The 19,596-nt window shown below is 46.9% G+C and overlaps 1 protein-coding gene across 1 annotated transcript; it reads left to right on the top strand.

The window, feature by feature from the left end:
- The first annotated feature begins 3,605 nt into the window (after window positions 1–3,605).
- Window positions 3,606–19,395, top strand: LOC150054386 (annexin A8). Its single transcript, XM_090346738.1, has 12 exons — window positions 3,606–3,790; window positions 6,230–6,320; window positions 7,262–7,356; window positions 9,451–9,564; window positions 10,160–10,250; window positions 11,665–11,744; window positions 12,221–12,280; window positions 12,816–12,909; window positions 13,064–13,159; window positions 15,110–15,168; window positions 16,970–17,092; window positions 18,490–19,395. Exons 1-12 carry the CDS (start codon window positions 3,770–3,772, stop codon window positions 18,547–18,549), a joined length of 984 nt encoding a protein of 327 aa, XP_090202864.1. The 5' UTR covers window positions 3,606–3,769; the 3' UTR covers window positions 18,550–19,395.
- Window positions 19,396–19,596: the final 201 nt, after the last annotated feature.

Here is a 19,596-nt window from a genome sequence, read left to right as displayed (position 1 = left end):
TTTAACGCAAATTTCAGAATCTTTAGAACAATCCTTCTAACCAGTTCCTCTTTAAAACAATGCAATAATCCTTTGAGACATTGGAAACATTTAAACTGAATAATTTTATTGACGTTTAGACTTAGATTTACCCAACTGCCTTTGCGTTTCAAGTATAAATTCACCCATTATTTTACACAGCAAGCTGAAAATTTAACGTTGAACATGTTCACTCACACCCATTCATACATACATTCATACTCAAAGATCTTAAAGCACACAAAATTAATATCGGCCATTCATTTGCTGGAAGCTTTAGTGTCAAGAGAGTTTTGTCAATTTCATTCTTGTAGGTGAAAACCAGATTCAAAACAAAACTTTTTACAAGGCAACTTAGTTGAAATTATTAATTGATAGGGAGTCTTCCAGTGCCAAATTTAACCCACCTAGAGCATAACTCTAGTCATTTTTTTAATTTTGACTAGGCCAACTCACACATCAGTTTACAGAACCAAATTCAAACCTGGGGGAACCAAGACTGATGCCTGTGTCCTGCCACCCATTGTCTCCAGATTGTCACTTCAGCCAGGTTGTTAGGAAAAAGGTAACTAGACTAGGCTTGCAGCTGCCTCACCTGCCTCAATGGCAGCTGAGTGGGAGAAGCCATACCAGTTTCGAGACCTACCCCAGTGGGGCTGAAGCTTTTTCAAATGCTTAGTGACAAAGACACAGAAAACAAGAATCCATATTTAGGACTGGTACCAGTTTTGAGAACAAAATCAGACAAGACAAAAAACATTTAACAAAACAAGACAGATAAGCAGAGACCTTTAAGTAACCCCAAATTTTGATGGCATGCCCGCAGCAGTCAGAGTGAGAAAAGACCCCAGGGCCCTGAAAACTCCAAGGAGGCACCTCCCCTGTGGAGACTTCTGTTCTCTGGCAGCTGGCCGGCTAAGGCCAGCTGACCCCGAATGTGAGTCATTTCACAGAGCAAAAAGTAAGAAGTTTATCCTGTAAAGATTCATATGCAAGACAGAACAAAGCAAATGAAAGCCAGGGCCGCTGAAACAAAGTCAATTAGTCACATGATACACACTGAAAGAATAAAGAAGCACTGCACAGTGCAGATGGTCAAGACAACAATGGGGGGCAAAAAGTGTTTTAACCAATGGGGAGATCAAAAGTTCCCTCAGCTGGCCATCCAGCTTCAAAGAGGGCCATTCCTCACTGCAAAGTATAAGCTAATTTACTTTTTTAACTTTCACACTCAAATTAAGTGCCCTTTCCTTCCCAGCTCTCCCAGGTTACTCAGAACAGCATCAGCCTGTTGTAAACCTACCATCTCCAGGATTTTAGCTATTGGTTTTTTCTCTCCAATTAAAAGCAGTTAACGTGACACAAGACACTTAACAAGACAGAACACTGAAACGGACAAATCGCATGCGCGTCCACCAGGCTGTAAACCCAAGGGAGTTGGCATCCCTCCAAAGGGCGGACTCCATGTCCCACTAAGACAGGAACTATCCGACAACGAGACTGTTGCAGCAACGAGTCTGTCCTAAGGATAGCACCCCCCCCCACAAAGGGACGCAGGGGACGTCTCCTGCTGGCCCTGTTGGCTGTCCTATAGCGCGTCCACCAGGACTTCCTGCCAACTAACTCAGAAACCAAACCTGCAGGCAAACACAGAACACAAAACCAAAGGCACCAAACCAGAAATAATGACAATTGTCTCAACTTACCGTGTCTGGCTCTCTGATCAGGCGTCTGAGGGGGCTTGCAAGGGGATTCCCAGCCAATGCACCAAATGTTGTACCTAAAGTTCCCAATCTCCCTGAAAGACCACCAGAGTCCACAACCAATGCAAGCAACAAAGAGCCATTTATTAGCAAACTCTACCTTGATCCTCCACGCCTTAGAAGCCAGGGATGCATGGAGTCCCCGAGTACAGAATTAGCACAGCTTTTACAGTACAGAATAAACAAGTTTTAGTTTTCATTCTCACAGCCTCATGTTTTAGTTAACTTTTACATAGAGACATTTCACAATTTCTTATATTATGGTTTCCCACAGAAGTTTAGTTTTAGGTGTCCCTGCTAGCTGTGGGACACAGCTGTAGTCCTAGAGATTACTTTTGAATGTCCTTGCTAGCTCTCTGAGTAAGCAACTGATGGAGCATTTTACAGTTCTCCTGAGAAGAAACAGTTAAGGGATTTCTCAGACTTAACTTCTGCAGGATGGAGGCTGCTTAGAAATAACTTTTCACCAAACTTCAAAATTAATTTAGGCCTCACATTGGGAAGCTACCCTGAATTTAGGGGAGGGGAGGGGAGCTGGGAACTAGTGGCTCCTGCTTATAATCCTAGCTACTGAGGAGACCGAGCCTTAGAGATCAAAGTTTGAAGCCAGCCATCACAGAAAAGTCCTTGAGACTTTTATCTCCAATTAACCACTAAAAAAGCCAGAGGTGGGGGCTAGGAGTGTGGCCTAGTGGTAGAGAGCTTGCCTAGCGTGCAAGCATTCCTTGATACCACATACACAGGAAAAGCCAGAAGTGGTGCTGTGGTTCATGTGGCAGAGCACTAGCCTTGAGCAAAAATGTCCAAGGACAGTGCCCAGACCCTGAGTTCAAGCCCCAGGACTGCCCCCCACCAAAAAAGCTAGAAATGGAGCTGTAGCTAAATGACAGAACATGGGCCTTGAGAAGAAAAGGTCAGGGATAGAATCTAGGCTTTGAGTTCAATCCCTAGTACTAGTACCAAAAGGAGACAGGAACGAGGGCAGGGAGGGAGGGAGGAAGGGAGGAAAGGAGGGAGGGAGGGAAGGAGGGAGGGAGGGAGGGAGGGAGGGAGGGAGGGAGGGAGGGAGGGAGGGAGGAAGGAGAAAAGCCAAAACACAAAACCCTCTCTCATGGTCCTGGGAACCCAGTAGGGCCTTCCTTGGAAAATATAAGGGGTGGCCTTCTAGGAAGGATATTTACATTGACTGATGGGTAGGACTGACTGGACTAGGGGGTGCTATGAAGACAGCTATTGTAAAGGAACATTCTAAGCAAGTAGTCAAACATCCGAAAATCAAAATTGAACCTCTTCACAGAGAGAGTCCTCCTTCAATTGGCAGCCAGTGTGACCCAGGCCCAGTGTGGGGCATAGATCTTTATATCTGAGAGACCTTAAGGGTCTGAGTCTGTGGCTCACGCCACGTTATTTGGACCAACTATCCACATGCTAGAATCAATTTCCTACTCCAGCTCAGAGCTTGTACCTACGCTCTTGGGCTGTGACAAACTCCACAGGTTATTGCAGAGGGATTCAGATAGCGTGTCCACCATGAATGCAGGCTTCTGTCTCCCCCGTCCTTCCCTGGACTGTTCATTGGGTAGAGACTGGAATTCAGGAAGGGACACATGAATGCTTCTTTTCATAATCCATGTCTAGCAAAACCCTTGCGAAACTACAGCCCTGTTTACTAAGCCCTGTTTTCAAAGGCGCCTCAGAATTTCCAATCTGTGGGAGTGCCACCACCCAAACATTCTGCCTCCAGTGGTGTGATTCCCCAGGGCAGGCCTGGGCAGTACCTGGGTGGGGCCTGGGAGCCACAGGAGGATCCCAGAGCCAAGAAGAACCCAGAGCAAGGGAGAGGAGGGCAGGGGTGAGGCTGGGCGAGCCCTGCTTACACCACCACACCCACCCAGATCAGCAAGTGCAAACAGACTCACTCAGTAGCAGCTAGAGAGCAGCTAGTGTCTCTTCATCTTCCTGGGAAAGACAGCCACGAAGTGAGCAAGATGGCCTGGTGGAAATCTTGGGTAAGTGGAGGCATTCAGAAGGGATGAATTTCTATGCCATGTTGGGTAATGAACACTGGGGAGAGGAGGAGACTGGCTGAGAGAGAATAGAAAGGCAGAATCTGCTGGGCCAAGCCCTGGGAGGCACAGAGAAGAAAGCAGAGATGGGACAAGACTTTCACAAGAAGTCTTGAAATGCCTCAGGGAACTGAAAGGGTGGGAGGTGTTCAAAGGAAGGGCCCTACTGGGGTCCAGCCACTCAAGGAGGGATTTTATGGTGGAACTCTATGTGGCAATGCAATTGTGTCACAGGTAGATCTTGTTTTATTTCATTTTAGCAATTCTATGTTAGCTCTTATATTTTGCTCAACCATATATTGATATAACTATAAAAGTTTTTGGAAGATGCTAAGCAATTCTTTAAAGGAGAAAAATATATTTACTTAAGGAAAGAAGCAATCTTTGTGTGTGTGTGTATGTGTGTGTGTGTGTGTGTGTGTGTGTGTGTGTGTGTGTGTCTTGAACGCGGGGCCTCATGCTCTCACTTGGCTTTTTCCACTCAAGGCTAGCACTCTACCACTGGAACCACACTTTCACTTCTAAAAGCAATTTCATAAAGGTATTTTCCCCAGTTCAAGTATACCCTTTGAGAACCAAATCTTTCTGGGCACAAAGCTGGACCAGATGCAGGATAGAGCTGGGAGTAAAAAGAATGGAAGCACATTATCTTTGAGATGAGGAGGGGCCAGTCCTTAGGCTGAAGGTGTCTTCTGTCCCCTCTTTAGAAAGGCATTCTAAGCCAGGCATCAGTGCCTCACACCTGTAATCCTAGCTCCTCAGGAGGCTGAGATCTGAAGACTGTGATTCAAAACCAGCCAGGACAGGAAAGTCCATGAGACTCTTACCTCCAATTAACTACCAAAAAGCTGAAAATGGTGCTATGGTTCAAAGTAGTAGAGTACTAGCCTTGAGTACAAAAGCTCAGGGACAGCACTTAAGCTCTGTGTTCAAGCCCCAGGACCAGAATCCAAAAAAAAAAAAAGAAAAAGAAAAACATTCCTGGTTGGCTGGACATCTGATAATGGAAGAGAGAGAGCTCCCTTGTGACCATCACAGAATGGTCTGATGTGGAGTTAAACACTCTCAGACTCACCTTTCCGGTGAAAAGTTGTGTGTTTGGATTCATCAGCCTGGAGTTAGCCAAGCAGGAGCCTGAGGCAGACCCTTCAAGAGGCCCTGCAGTAGACACTCTGGAGCTCCACTCCAGAAGTTAACCAGCCTGGTTCTAGTTCGCAGATCATTAAATCTGTTTTTCTAAACTTCAGCTTGGTAAGTGACACCAGCTTCTCATTGCAGTGACATAAGCGCCACCCAAGGAGCTGCTAAGAAGCAGTGGCCCCTGAAAGAGCTAGCTCTTTCAATGACTGAATCCCACAGTCTCCTAAGTATTGACCTGAGGGTAGGAGACAAAGCTCCCTAAAGACTGGCACGCCTGTGGGTGAGGCTGTCTCCAGTGAAGCGTTCCAGAAAATCCCCACATGTGGGAAAGGTGGGGAGCTTAACATCTGAGTCAGGCTATGGGTCAAGTGCCAGAACACCATTTACTAGCTGGGCCTCCAAGCCTCCAACCAATAAAATGCCAGATGTGGAGGTGTGCCTCAAGTACTAAAATGCCAGTCTTGACAAAAACAAGCAAGAGTTTAATGCACTGAATTAAAAGACTTATAAATTTACCGTGGATCAGAATCTGCTATGTTTTTTCAGGTTCTAACTCAAGGCTTAAATGGAAGGGAAGATGGGTAGATGGATGAATCAATGAAAGAAGAGAGGGAGGAAAAGGAGAGAAGGTGGGAAGGAAGGTGGACTAACGGAGAGTCTGTTTACAAGGAAAAAAGAAAAGGAGGAGAGGCAGGGTGGGGCAGGGCAGGGCAAGACAGGCAGGGCAAGGCAAGGATTAATGGATAAACTTAGTGGTTGGGTAGCTGCTGAGTGGAGAATGAACAAACCACTGATTGGATGAGTGGGGGAGTGAGTAAACGGATGGCTGAGGATGATGCAAAAGTTGAAAGAAGAGTTGAATGGAAATCCAGTTTGAAGTCCTTTTCATGTGAGGGATCTCAGAGCTTCCCCTCAGATTAGTTGTCTAAATCCACTTCCCCTACACCCCTTACCAGCCCTTCCCGAAAAGCACACCTGGGAAATGACACTGAGCATCGCCCAAAGCTTCCAGGAAGCATGCCTGGGGCCAGACTGGCCAAACAAGGGTCCAGGTGCTTTGGTTATCTGGTTTGTTCCACATGCTTAGCACATTCCACCTACATCTAACCCCCATGAGCTGTTCCAGCTGTACTAGCCTCTTGGACAAGGGACTGGAGGGACTGGCCATTGACCTGAATGGCCAGGAAGCTGCTCTACCCTCCTGGTTCCTTCTGGCATTGAATAGACCTGGGTTTCTTGCAGGTTGAACAGGAGGGCGTCACAGTAAAGGGCAGCTCCCACTTCAACCCGGACCCAGATGCAGAGACCCTCTACAAAGCTATGAAGGGGATTGGTGAGCAACCATCTGCAGCCTTGCCACTGATGGGCTGTGCCTAAGATTCTGTTCAATACCCTGCAGAGCAGATGTCAGAACACAACCAGTGATGGGAGGGGGGTGTCCTGTTTTACTCTGAGGATGACTTCTTTATATGCACTATCACACAGGCTCAGAGGTGGGTGACTGTTCCTTCTTGGAGTGACGAGTGAGAATAAGAGTGGCCATCTGCCGTGTCCATCTGCTTTGCTCCACCAGTCTGAGCTCTCTCATTTGTACAACAGCCCCTCCTCTACCCCATGAGTTTGGTATGGCTGGCTTGGTACAGGCCCTGGCATAGAGCTATACAAGAATTCTATGGGGCCATATTCAAGCCTATGAGACATCAGCCACATGAGTGGTTTATCCTTCTATGGTGGCTGGCCACACACCCCACTTCCTGCCTGTTTCCAGAGTCTACCCAATGCCACCCACCGCATGACAGAGGGAGAAAAGGATACCCCATGCCAGCCTTTGCATGGCCATTGCTCCCAAGCACAAATCCTGTGAGATCCACCCTGCTAGGATCCACCCCTCAGCTAGATGACAAGACCACAGGAAGGCTCTCAGACCCATTGGTCTGGATTCTTAGTCATGACCTTCTCAGCCATAACCAACACAATGGAGGGCAAGGTGGGGAAACTTAACTGGCCAAATTCCAAAAGGCCCAGGAGCAGCATCCAATTCTTTCCCTGTGAGACTGGATCTAGGTCACACCTAATATCACATGGGTGGCCGGGGGGACAGAAGGCAGATTTGCTAAGCATTTGATTTACACAATGAAAATCATCCAGGCCTTTGGGGATAGTTATCCAGGAGATGCTCTCACTGCTAGGAGAGCAAGCAGCTGTCATCTCCCCTCCCTTGCCCTCTCTGTCCCCTGGAGGTAGAAAGGATATTCGTGTTTTGTTCTCCTGTAGGGACCAACGAGCAGGCCATCATAGACGTGCTCACACGGAGAAGCAATTCCCAGAGGCAGCAGATCGCCAAGTCCTTCAAGGCTCAGTTCGGCAAGGTAAGGAGAAGACTGGGGTCTGCAGCCTGGGGGCAGCTCAACCCTGGACCAGTCCTCTCCAGCCAGCCCATTGGAAAATAAGCATATGAGACATTCCCAAGCTGAACCTATGTATTATTCATCTGTGTGTGTGTGTGTGTGTGTGTGTGTGTACAATCACATACCAGTACTAGTGATTCCATTCACTCATGGCCTATGCTGTGCTCCTTAGCTTTTTTGCTTAAAGCAAGGACTCCACCATTTGCACCATAGCTCCACTTCTAGATCTTCATTGGTTGATTGAAGATAAGAATCTCAAAGACTTTCCTTCCAGGGCTGGCTCTGAACTGTGAACTTCAGAGTTCAGCCTCCTGAGTGGTTGAGATTACCCAAGAAGCCACTGGTGCCCAGCGAAACCATTATTCCTTATTCATTCTGAAGTTCAAGTTTAGCTGACATTTCTGTTTTATCTGGCAGGCCTATTTATAACTTCTGAGCTTGAGAATAGTGCTGACTATCACCCGACCCACTTCCTCTCTGACTTCTCTATCTGCTGGTCTTTATACTTGGTTGTTCCTTAACCTCTGAGCTAAGTTCTATTTCTTGCCTTCTGGCTCTTTCCTATACCCTCTTCAACACAGGCCAGGAGTATATGTATAGGCATATATTCCTCTTATTGGAGCTAATTTTACTTTATCCCTTCTGTCACCAGGAAACTCTATAAACACTTTACTTTCCCTGATACAGAGCCAGACATCTGGAGGTGCTCACAGAACACAAAAAGAAATGCAAGTTGCTAGACGCTAGTACTTTATGCCTGTAATCCCGGCTGCTCAAATGCTGAGATTTGAGGGATCTAAGCCCCCTTGAACAGAAAAGTCCATGAGACTCTTATCTGCAATGAATCACCAAAAAGCCCAAAGTGACTCAAGTAGCAGAGCCCAAAGTCACTCAAGTAGCAGAGCTCTAGCCTTGAGTAAAAAAAAAATCTAAGGGACAATGCTCAGACCCTGAGCTCAAACCCTAATACTAGCATTAAGAGGAGTAGGAGAAAAAGGAGAAGGAAGAAGAGGAGGAGGAAGAAGAAGAGGAAAAAGAAACATTACTCCTATCTCTGGAAGATTAATTACATTCCCTTGGTGGGAAAGAAATCAATGTGTATTTTTATTATCCCTCTTTCTTAATCCTTAGAGCTATTTGTTATTCTCCAAATTCGATACTTGGAGAAACTGATGTCAGAGAAAACTGAGTAAGTTACCCAAGGTCCCACAGCCTATACGCAATAAAGTTGGGATTTAAGTCCAGGCTTACGAAGTGCTTGGTCTGTGTTACTCTCTGCAGATAGCCTCCACGTAGTCTGTTAATTCTTTGGATAAAATCCTTAAAAGAAAAATACTGAAATATAACCTGTCCTTCTTTCCCTTTCTTCTTCTCTCTCTTTTTTCCTTCCTTTCTTCCTCCTACCTTTCCTCCCTTTTCCTTCTTCCTTTCCTCCCTTCCTCCTTTCCTTTCATCCTTTCCTCTTTCCTTCCTTTCTTCTCTTCTTCTATCTTCCTTCCTCCTTCCCATTCTTCATCCTTCCTCCTTTCTTTTCTTCTTCCATCCCTCCCTCTCTCTCCCTTCCTCTTTGCCTTCCTTCCTCCCTTCCTTCTTCCCTCCCTCCATTCCTCCTTTCTTCTCTTCCTCTTTTCCTTTTTTTCCTTTTCCCCCCTTTCATCTCATTCTGCCTTCCTTCCTTTATGTTTTACCTTCCTTGCTTTTCTGATTCTTTCCCCCCTCCCTCCTACTCTTCTCTGAGTGCCTCCCAGCCGAATGGCAAGCCTTCAATGGTGAGCTCAGCAGCAGATAGCCACCCACAGCGCTGTGAGCTTAGAATGTGTCCAGCACTGCTTATGTGCTCAACTGAGTCACACTCCCTTCATACTCCCTAAACAATAGTACAATTTTTGTTTCACGGGTAAGGATGCTGTTGCTTAGAAAGACTGAGCAGCTGGTTTAAGAGACAGTAGCAAGCACATGGCAGAGGCTGTGTGGGAATGCAGCCTGAACTCCCGGGCACTCTTACGGACCTAAAGGTCAGACATCTCATCCCATCTTCCCTTGTTCTTTCCTTAGGACCTCACTGAGACTTTGAAGTCAGAGCTGAGTGGCAAGCTTGAGCGACTCATCGTGGCCCTCATGTACCCACCATATAGATACGAGGCCAAGGAGTTACACGATGCTATGAAGGTAGATGGGTGAGCCATCATGGCTGAGCCCAGTGAGCTGACCACCTGCTACGCACACAGCCATCCAAACCCAGGATGGCTCAGATGTATTATACCAACCTAGCAAGCCTTGGGCCCTGAGTTCAAATCCAAGTACCATCCCTGAAAAGAGAAACATAGAAATTCACCTAACAGTTCCATGTATGACCTCCTAGATCCTCTTGACTCCAGACCAGTCCTCTTGTTTTTGTAGATTAAAAAGGATCTGGAGCTCAGTAGAGTGATTATTTTATTGAAGAGGTATTTTCTATGTGAGTGAGACCAGGCACTTGCATACATTGGGGTAGAGATGGTTAATATCCTCATTTGTAAATAAAAATGCTTAAACTAGACAGGTAACATCTTCCCATCCTCAGAGGAGATCACCCAGCTAAAGAGGGAGAGTTGAAGTAGAGCTTACCTAAGTGGTTTCCTCCAGTAACATCCCCCACCCCCCATACCAGAGGCCCCATTTGAGTCAAGGCCAATGTTTGCTGAGGCTTGAAAAGAGAGAGTGGATAGAGTAGAATTCCATGTACAGGCAGAACACTCCAGCACACAGAGGTTTCTGTCTCCAGGGCTTAGGAACAAAAGAGGGAGTCATCATTGAGATCCTGGCCTCTCGGACCAAACATCAACTACGTGAGATCATGAAGGCCTATGAAGAAGGTAAGGCGCTGTCAAGGTGAAAGGGTACCAAGACCTGAGTTAAAGGCTTGCTTGGGACTGGCATGGGTTTTGTCAGCCAGAGAAGAAGAGTCACACAGTTCACAAGGGAACTGGACCACACTAGAAAGACCCTCCACATGGAAATGCTGAGTGTCAGCTCCTGTGCCTGGCAATGACCTCAGACCCAATTTCAAATATGCAGGCATGTGCCCAACTCGGACGTCTTCCCGTTCAGGGCTCTGGCTGTGCCAGAAGCAGACAGGATGGATCTTTCTTGGCTGTCAAGAGTCTGATCCAAGAGATCCTAGATGGTCATTGGCTAGAGCTTCATTGGGGATCTTTGTTGTTATTGTTTCTTTTTTATTATTTCTGAATATTTTGTTAGGCTATGCCTTCAAGATACTGGGGTGATGCATAGAAATGAACTGGACAAGGACAAGTTTACTTCTGCAGAGGGTGCACCATTAGCTAGAAAATAGAGCAAAGAAACACCCACAGCCTCCAGGCTGCCCCACCCCTTTGATCAGATGGGTTGAGCTCAGATTCACAATCTGAAAAAAAGATGTAGCTTCATTAACAGGACAAGGATGTAATGAAAATTTAGTGAGCTTTGTAACAGGAGGTCTTAATTAAAGTGTAGCAGGAAAAGGATCTAACAAAAATGTAATCAACAAAGACCAAGCTACCTGGCCAAAGAAAGAACTTTTCAGAAAATCAATTCTTACAAGATTGATAGAAAGGAAGCAATCCACGTTGACAGAAAAGACTCACTTTGATTAAAAACTACAAAGACAGCTTTTCTCACAAGTTGTACAAAGAGGTTTCAATTCAACACATCAGATCATGAGCATAAGACATCTTGAACAATGTCACCCCTTCATCATTCACCCCAGGTCTTGCAATTCCACCATCCCCTCAATGTTTATAGCTAGCTAGCTAGCTAGCTAGCTAGCTACATACATACATACATACATACATACATGCATACATACATACATACATGCATACATATGTATGGTGGTATGTAGACCACCATCCAACTGTCCTTCAGAATCCACAAGTTACAAATCGAGCAAAGACAATTAGTTCTCCATGCTGTGAACATGGTTGTAAGTTTGTCTGTTGGTTCCACTGGTAGCCGCTAGCTTGGCTCTCTGGCCTAGCCTATTTCTGTGCCTTGAGTGTCATGTCAATCCTGGTTCTATATGACCACCTAGGGGACGAAGCTCTGACGCCTTGACATTGTATCAAGATCAGGTCTCCATTCTATGGTATCCAAGGAGAAAAGTGTGAGTGTCAAGGAGGTTCAGAAGAAGGAAAGAGACAGAAGACTTGAGTGGAAGGTCTGGAAAACAGGGCCCTTGAGTCAGCCCCTGGATCAGTCCCTTTATTTTCTGGTCCTGTTTCCCTACAGACTATGGGTCCAGCCTGGAGGAAGACATCCAAGCAGACACGACTGGCTATCTAGAGCGTATCCTGGTGTGTCTCTTACAGGTATTACAGCCCAGGCTCCCTGGGGCTCTGTGGCATGAGGATCTCAACAGCTCCACCCCAGGGAGCAGGCCTCAAGTAGATCCAGTGAAACAGGGACTGGGTCATTGAACAACTCATTGGTTTGTGTATATCAGCCATGAATGATAATGAGAAGGCCCTCATTGTAGGCCCCATATCTCTCCTGGCTCAGCCAGATGAAGCACCTGGGAAAGAGGAGATCATCCTGCCACTGAATGGGTCCCTCATGTAGGCCTTGTGCCTGGTTCTTGGCCTCTCCAATCCCAGTGAGGCATCCCTCCCACTCCCAATGTACAGATGAGAAAACTGAGTCTTGAGGAGGATAACTAGCTTGCTCAAAGCCCCATGGCCAAAATTGGCAGCCTTGCCCTGCCTCCCCTTCAAGCCCCACGGTCCTTTCAGTCCCTCATGCTCTGACCCACTGTCCTACCTTACAGAGCTATCTCTTCTGTTTCTAGGGCAGCAGAGATGATATAAGTGGCTTTGTGGACCCAGGACGGGCCCTCCAAGACGCACAGGTGAGTGTGTGCCCTGCCCCTGCCATCTGAACTTGAGGTCTGTCTCCTGAAAGCCTCACCATCCCATCCACCCAGAGGAGACTTTCTTTGACATAGGTCGAGCCTGGCCAAGCCAGCACCCTGCAGACTTCTACTCTATGGTATCTGAGAAAGAAAGGGAGGGTACTGGGAACAGTCAGAGAGAAAGAAGGGAGAGGTGGGGGGAGCTATTATGGCAGGATTCACCTACATTCCTAGGGGAGCTGGATCCAGGGTGACACTTGCATGGGTGTCTGTCTACAAGTGGAGTGCTTGATCCTCAGTACTCCCAAAGGTGAGGGTTAGGGGAGAATTTTCTAAAGTAGTTTGATCCAGGTACAGAACAGAGCTTTTAAGCCAGAGCTATTGGAGGGAAAGGAGCTTAGGACTGTGCGCTGAGAATGTTGGTCTGGCTGAGTAGACAGAGGCTGACTATGTGCCCAGCTCTGGGCCTCTGGGTACTGTTCCTCACTTCCCTGGTCTCCTTCCGCAACTTGCTGTGTTGTTCCAATCCTAGGATCTGTACGCTGCAGGTGAGAAGATCCGAGGAACCGATGAGATGAAGTTCATCACCATCCTGTGCACCCGCAGTGCCACACACCTGATGAGAGGTATGGGGCAGAGCCAGACGAGGCCAGGGAATACTCAGAGTGGGAGAGAAAGCTGGGGAGCCCTGGACTCTGGCCACCAGAAGGGAGGCAGAGGTGGTGCACTGAGGCTCAGACTGTCATCTACATGTCCCCTTAACTGAGTTATCTCTCACAGTATTTGAGGAATATGAGAAAATCGCCAACAAGACCCTTGAGGACAGTATCAAGAGCGAGACCCATGGCTCACTGGAGGAGGCCATGCTCACCGTGGGTAAGAGCCATGAACTTGAACAGGGGAGTTTCCAAAGGCCCAGTCAGGTGGAACTAGGAAAGACACACTTGATCTACAAGGGAACTCCCTCTATCCCCAGACTCTCAGTTTACACCCCTCAGCCCAGGACCCTGGGACATTTCCACCTCTAGAGACCCAGTGTGTCCTGCCAGGATTGTTCTTTGTGCTGCCTGAGTAATCCTCAGGGTTGTGTGTGTATACGTGTGTAGGTGTGAATGACAGAGCGATGAAAGACAATGTATGTGCACAGATGGTTGTTACACATCCTTACAGTGTATGTGTTAGACTATGTGTGTGCACGTGTGTGTTAGAGAAAAGGTGTGGATGTATATATTGTATGAGTAAGTTAGTGTGGGTATAGAGAAAATGTGTGTGTGTGTGTGTGTGTTAGACTGTGTGTAGACATGGATGTGTTAGAGACAATATGTTTATGTCAGTATATTTGAGTGTTAGTGAGTATGAATATACGTTAAACAATGTGTGTGCACGTGCAAATGTTAAGCAAGCAATGTGTTTATGTTTGTGTGGGGGGGTGAGAGAGAGACAGAGACAGAGAGAGACAGAGAGATAGGCAGACAGAGAGAGAGAGATAGGCAGACAGAGAGAGAGAGAGAGAGAGAGAGAGAGAGAGAGAGAGAGAGAGAGAGAGAGAGAGAGAGAGAGAGAGTGAGAGAGAGAGAGAGAAACTATAATGACACCAGGTCCAGGCCCTGGGCCCACGACAGCCGACAGCCATACAGGAAGCATTGGGGTTCCAATGATGCTGTCCTGTACAAAGCTACCTGTCTGAACCTAAGCCAAACACCTAGCCCTTGCTTCCACTACCAGTTGAATAAATGGTGCTCTGGGGTTTGAGTCCCGATGGAGAAGGTGATGGTCTGACCCTGGAGCACTGAGAACCATCCCCACATTGCAGGCCAGGTTTACTTCAGAAGCCCCACTCTAGAGCACATCTGGAGTCCAGAGCTAAGATCTAGTGGACAGTAATTCAGAGTAAGGACTCTACACAGAGACCCAGACAGCGGGGCCTTTCATCTAAGCCCTCAAACCCTGGAGCTGAGATTGGGGTGCTTGTGCATTGTGTTCACCTACAATTCAGGCTGCCTCTGTAGAGATGCTAGCATCTAGGAAACTTCCCACCTTGGGAGACCTGAGTGTCTCATGGAGACAAAATCTAGTCTGTGTTGGAGTATCTGATTACCCTTGCTCAGTGTCTCAAGTCTATCCCTAGATTCTAGACAATAGCATCCTAAAACAGCGAAGATATACAGGGCCTCTCACACTTCCCTTAAAGTCTCCTTACTCTCTGAAGGTTGAGAATAAAGTCCCACATCACCAGAGAGACAGAGCACACTTGCCTTCTCCAGAGCCCAGGCTCTTGCAAAGCTCTAGGTTAAAATGCTACCTCCCCAGGAGGGCACCAGGCCTCTGAAGCACCATTCAGGAAAGGAGCATGCGTGGAAGAACAAGTAGAGGTCCTGTTCAATTGACCAGGTCCCCTGGTGCCTTAGTCTCTAGCACCAAGCTTCTCTTGGGAGTTCAGATGGCCTGTGGCCATCATGTTGTAACCCCTCTGTGCAGCTGGGTGGCAGGATTCAGGGTGCTATTGTCTCCTGGATGAGAGCTCAGAGGCTGTCCTGGGTGGGTCTGAGCAGTCCTCTGATGAGCCTGAGCTGATAGTTACGCATGTCCTAGCTTTCAGTGTGTTGCACATCTTCCTCTTTAGCTTGCCTGCTCAGGATTTTTAGGGCTGAGCTCAGGGCCCCAGGCTCTCTTCCCTGCTCCCACTCACTTGACACAAAGCCTCCATTTTGGAACTGGGCAAGGCACAAAGAAATGTGCCCAGCCTTTCAGACCTGTGATGAAATATAAATAAATAAAGATGTAGACAACTCCTCCAGATATTAACAGAGCTTTCATGTTTACCAGTGAAATGCACACGGAACCTTCACAGTTACTTTGCTGAGAGACTCTACTATGCCATGAAGGTAAAGTTCTGACTACTGTCTCCCTTACATTCAACCCTGTGTCACATCCATTACATAGAGGCCACGACTGCCTTTGATATCCAGGTTCCTCTTGTCCTGACCTCTTCTGCCATCAGAAAGTTTTTAATTCTCAGAGGGAAACTGAGCCTGGGCAGGGAAGCCATACCTTCCAGAAAGGGAATTTAAGCAAGGAGTTATGTGTGTGCCAGTACTGGGGCTCGAACTCAATGCCTTGATACTTTCCCTGAGTTTTTTGTGCCCAAGACTAGTCCTCTACCACTTGAGCTACAGTTCTGCTTCTGGATTGTTGGTGGTTGATTGGACTTTCTTTCTAGGTTAGAACTGTGATCCTCATATCTCAGTCTCCTGAGTAGCTTGGATTACAAGCATGACCCTAGGTGCCCCTGAACTTTTATAATTCTGAGAACCTGTGTGGTAACTTCTAGTGATGAGGAAACCAAGGCTCGGGTTCAAGGTCACTCCGCTGCTAGATGACAGAGCTGCAACTTGAACCCAAGTCCACCCAACTGTGCTTTTCCCAGCACCACGTGGCCTGGGGAAGGAAGGGACAGACTTGCTGAAAATCACATGCAAGGCTATTGCCAGGGATCAAGCCAACCTTGACAATGGCTAATGCAGAGAGTAGCAGCTCCTACCTATGCTCAGGTGCCAACCTCAGATTTCCGGTTGTCTGAAAAGCAGATCTATGTACAAATGCCAGTGCCTGTAGCACTCAGAAGGTAGAAGTTCTGGTGTCTGGAAACAAACTAGAAGATAGAGTTAATGCAGTTTCCTGAGACTAAATTCAGTGCCCACTTTCTTGATGTATGTATGTATGATATTGTTCACATGACCTGAATCAGAACAATACCATCAACCTTAATCCCTCTGGCCATGTCTTCCCCTTGGCTATGAAGCTCCACTGGACACAAGTCCACTGGTCTCCACTGGCTCTCACCTGTCATCCTAGCTACTCAGGAGTCTGAGTTCAAAGCCAGCTAGATAAGGAAAGACATGAGATTCTTTTCTCCAATTAACCAGCAAAAACCCAGAAATAGAGGTGTCACTCGAGTGGTAGAGCTAAAGCCTTGAGTGAAAAAAGTTAAGGGTCGATGCCCATGTCCTGAGTTCAAGCCCTAGCACAGCATCAAAAAAATATCAGGGAAGTGGTATGAAGAGCCAGTGGCTCATGCTTATAATTCTAGCTACTCAGGAGACTGAGATCAGATCTGAGGACCATGGTTTATAGCCAGCCCTGGCAAGCAAAGTCCATGAGACTCTTGTCTCTAACCCCAAAAAGATGGAAGTAGAGCTGCAATTCATGTGGTAGAGCACTAGCCTCGAGCAAAAGAGTTCAGGGACAATGCTCAGGCCTCAAGTTCAGGCTCTAGTACTAGCACACACACACACACACACACACACACACACACACACACACACACACAATCAAAGATTAAAATTTAAAAAAAAGAAGGCAGGAAACTGACTTTGCTGCTTCAAAGAGTTATCTTCTTTCCAGATCAGTACTTTCTGTCCAGAATTTGATATGACAAACCAAATGAGCGTTGCAGTGTGGAGCATTTGGCTTCAATAAGGAAAGAAACAGGGGGACAAGAGGGTACTGAGGGAATGCAAACACTAGGCCACCAAAGCATTCTTTAGCTTCCTCTCTGAAACAGAGATTCGTTCTCCTCCTCCTTCCCTCTACAAAGTTCCAGAACCCATCCATACAGGTTTACTTACTGCCCCAGACAGCTAAGACAGGAGAGATGTGGTGGCTAATTGATGCTGTCTTGTCCAGGGAGCAGGAACACGTGATGGGACGCTGATAAGGAACATTGTTTCCAGGAGTGAGATTGACTTAAATCTTATCAAACGTCAATTCCAGAAGATGTATGGCAAGAGTCTTAGCAGCATGATCGAGGTAAGCCATGATCTCTCCATTGCATTAATTGTCATTAATTCTCTCCAGGTTGTGGTTGTACGAGTAGAACAATCACTCTTCATTGGGGGATTCTAGAACTTTCACCACTTGGACTTTGGCAGTCTACTGAGTCTAGAACATACACACACACACACACACACACACACACACACACACACGCACGCACACATCAGTGGCTCACACCTGTAATCCTAGTTACTCTGGAGACTGAGATCTGAGGACCACAGTTCAAACCCAGTAGGGACACCAAAAAGCTAGAAGTGGAACTGTGGCTCAAACTTGTAGAGGGCTATCCTTGAACACAATGGGATAGTGCCCAGGCCCTGAGTTCAAGCTCTCAGACTGGCCCAAAGAAAAGAGAAAGAGAGAGCGAGAGAGAAGAAAGAAATGAACAGCTCTATTAATGATACAAATTTGATAATACAGACAAGATGACAAGAGAAAAAGGTGAAATTTAAGATGTAATTAAAAATCGACACGATTTCAGGAAACGTTTTTCTAAATGTCAAAGAACAGCTAATTCCCATAAGGATTAACCTGCTTGAGGAGCAAGGTGGAACAAGCCCTACCCTGCCCCTTAGCAGACAGAGTGAGTGTATTTCCCACACTTGAGCCCATGTTCCTCAACTATCTCAAAAGGAAGCATTACAATCTGGCCTTGTGCTTTCCCTCTGGCTGTGTGACAGTCATGTTAGGACCAGCTAATGGCTAAGAAATGGGTCCAGCCATCAATGCTATGGTTCATCTTGCTGGGGGATAAACACTACTGGATCCTCACCTAAGCCAGCTGATAAGTAGGCCACTCGACTTCCCACCGCCATCCACTCCTCACATCTCAGCAACACTTCATAGACCACAGAGCAGGTCCTCTAGAAGTGAAGGGACGGTCGGTAGCTGTCCGTATGGCCCAAAGACACTCTCTCCACCTCACAGAGTGGCTCCAGATTCCCTACTTTCCACCCCAGCTCCTTGACTTGCAATAACAGGTCTTGAAGACAAGTCGGGTCATGCTTAATGTGTGAGTGGCTGACTATGTGACTCTGAGCTACTCAGGAGGCTGAGATCTGAGAATCTCTACTGTTCAAAGCCATCCTGGGTGGAAAAGACATGAAATTCCTATCTCCAATTCACCAGCAACAGTCGAGGAGTGGAGCTGTAGGTCAAGTGATAGAGAGTCAACCTTGAGCTAGAAACCAAGAGGCTCTGAGTTCAAGCCCCAGTAATGACACAAAATGAAAAAGTGCATAGCTGAGCACACATCTGGTTCCAGGTGAGACTCAAGAAGCATAACTCAGCAATTCTAACAACATCTCCTCCTGAAGAGCCAGACCAGGATCACAAACACTCCTTTTGAATCCTGTGCTTTCTTTGCCCAGAGTGACACCAGCGGTGACTACAAGAATGCCCTCCTGAGCCTGGTGGGCAGTGACCCATGAAGGCACCAGATGAAAGAAGCAGCCAAGAAACAACCAGAGTCTCTAGCAGGGCCCTGCTTGTAGGACCTTGGCTGTGGATGGGGTGGGGTTGGGAACTTCAGTAATCTTTTAGTTTTCTAGCTCCCAGTTTCCAGGGCTTTCCAGACAATGCTTTTGACCCACAGCATGAGACCAACCTGGGCTCCTCTTCTCCACCTTTCCCTAGATCACTTCAGGGTGTATATACAATGCCAACCTGAGCATATTTTTAGGACAAATGAATCCATATGAAGGGACCTGCAAGAGGTCAGAGGCCATTTCTCCCACTCCACACAATAACATACTAAGCTTCATTGGTACAGAATCAATTGCCTGAGCATAGGTTAGATTATACAGGTATACCTTAGCCCCACCCCATCTACTGAATCAGGGTCTTCCCTGGGGAAACCAAGGGACATAAGACATATAACATAAGACAACAGGCTTCCTTATTGGCCAACCAATGAGAAGCTCAGGAGAAAGCTTTGGTTTGAGGCACAAGCCTATGAGCAACTCGAAACAGGACCCCTAAGTGCCAGTTGGCGAGTCTATAAGCTCTAACCCACCTCTTTGGAAAACAGTAACAGAGAATTACATTAGACCCAAAGGCACCAGGCCAAAAGACTCAGGCCCAGTCCTTGATCCAGTCAGGGTTCTTTCCTTCCATGATGAAGCATGCCACAAAGGGGAGTGCCTGGCCCTGAGCATAACTTCATGACTTTCACTCTGACCTCATGCCCTTGAGCCTGGATAATGGAAAAGCTGATGGAAGTCTTCTTAAATATGCATTGAATTTTCAGATTTAATAAATGTTTGTACTTTCAAAAAGTGTCAGAATTTATGTGTTTGTGTGTGTGTCTGTGTGTGTGTGTGTGTGTGAGAGAGAGAGAGAGAGAGAGAGCACGCGCACTGACACTAGGACTTGAACTCAAAGCCTCAGCACTATCCCTTTGTTTTTCTGCTCATGGCTGGCATTCAACCACTTGAGCCAAAGCTCAAGAGTTGCCACAGTCTCCCAGTGGACATGGA

Source organism: Megascapheus bottae, chromosome 15 (assembly GCF_031878675.1).
Source record: "Megascapheus bottae isolate mThoBot1 chromosome 15, mThoBot2.hap1, whole genome shotgun sequence".
Lineage (NCBI taxonomy): Eukaryota > Metazoa > Chordata > Mammalia > Rodentia > Geomyidae > Megascapheus > Megascapheus bottae.
Note: the sequence above shows the minus strand (reverse complement) of the source record. Positions and strands in the feature narration are given on the sequence as shown.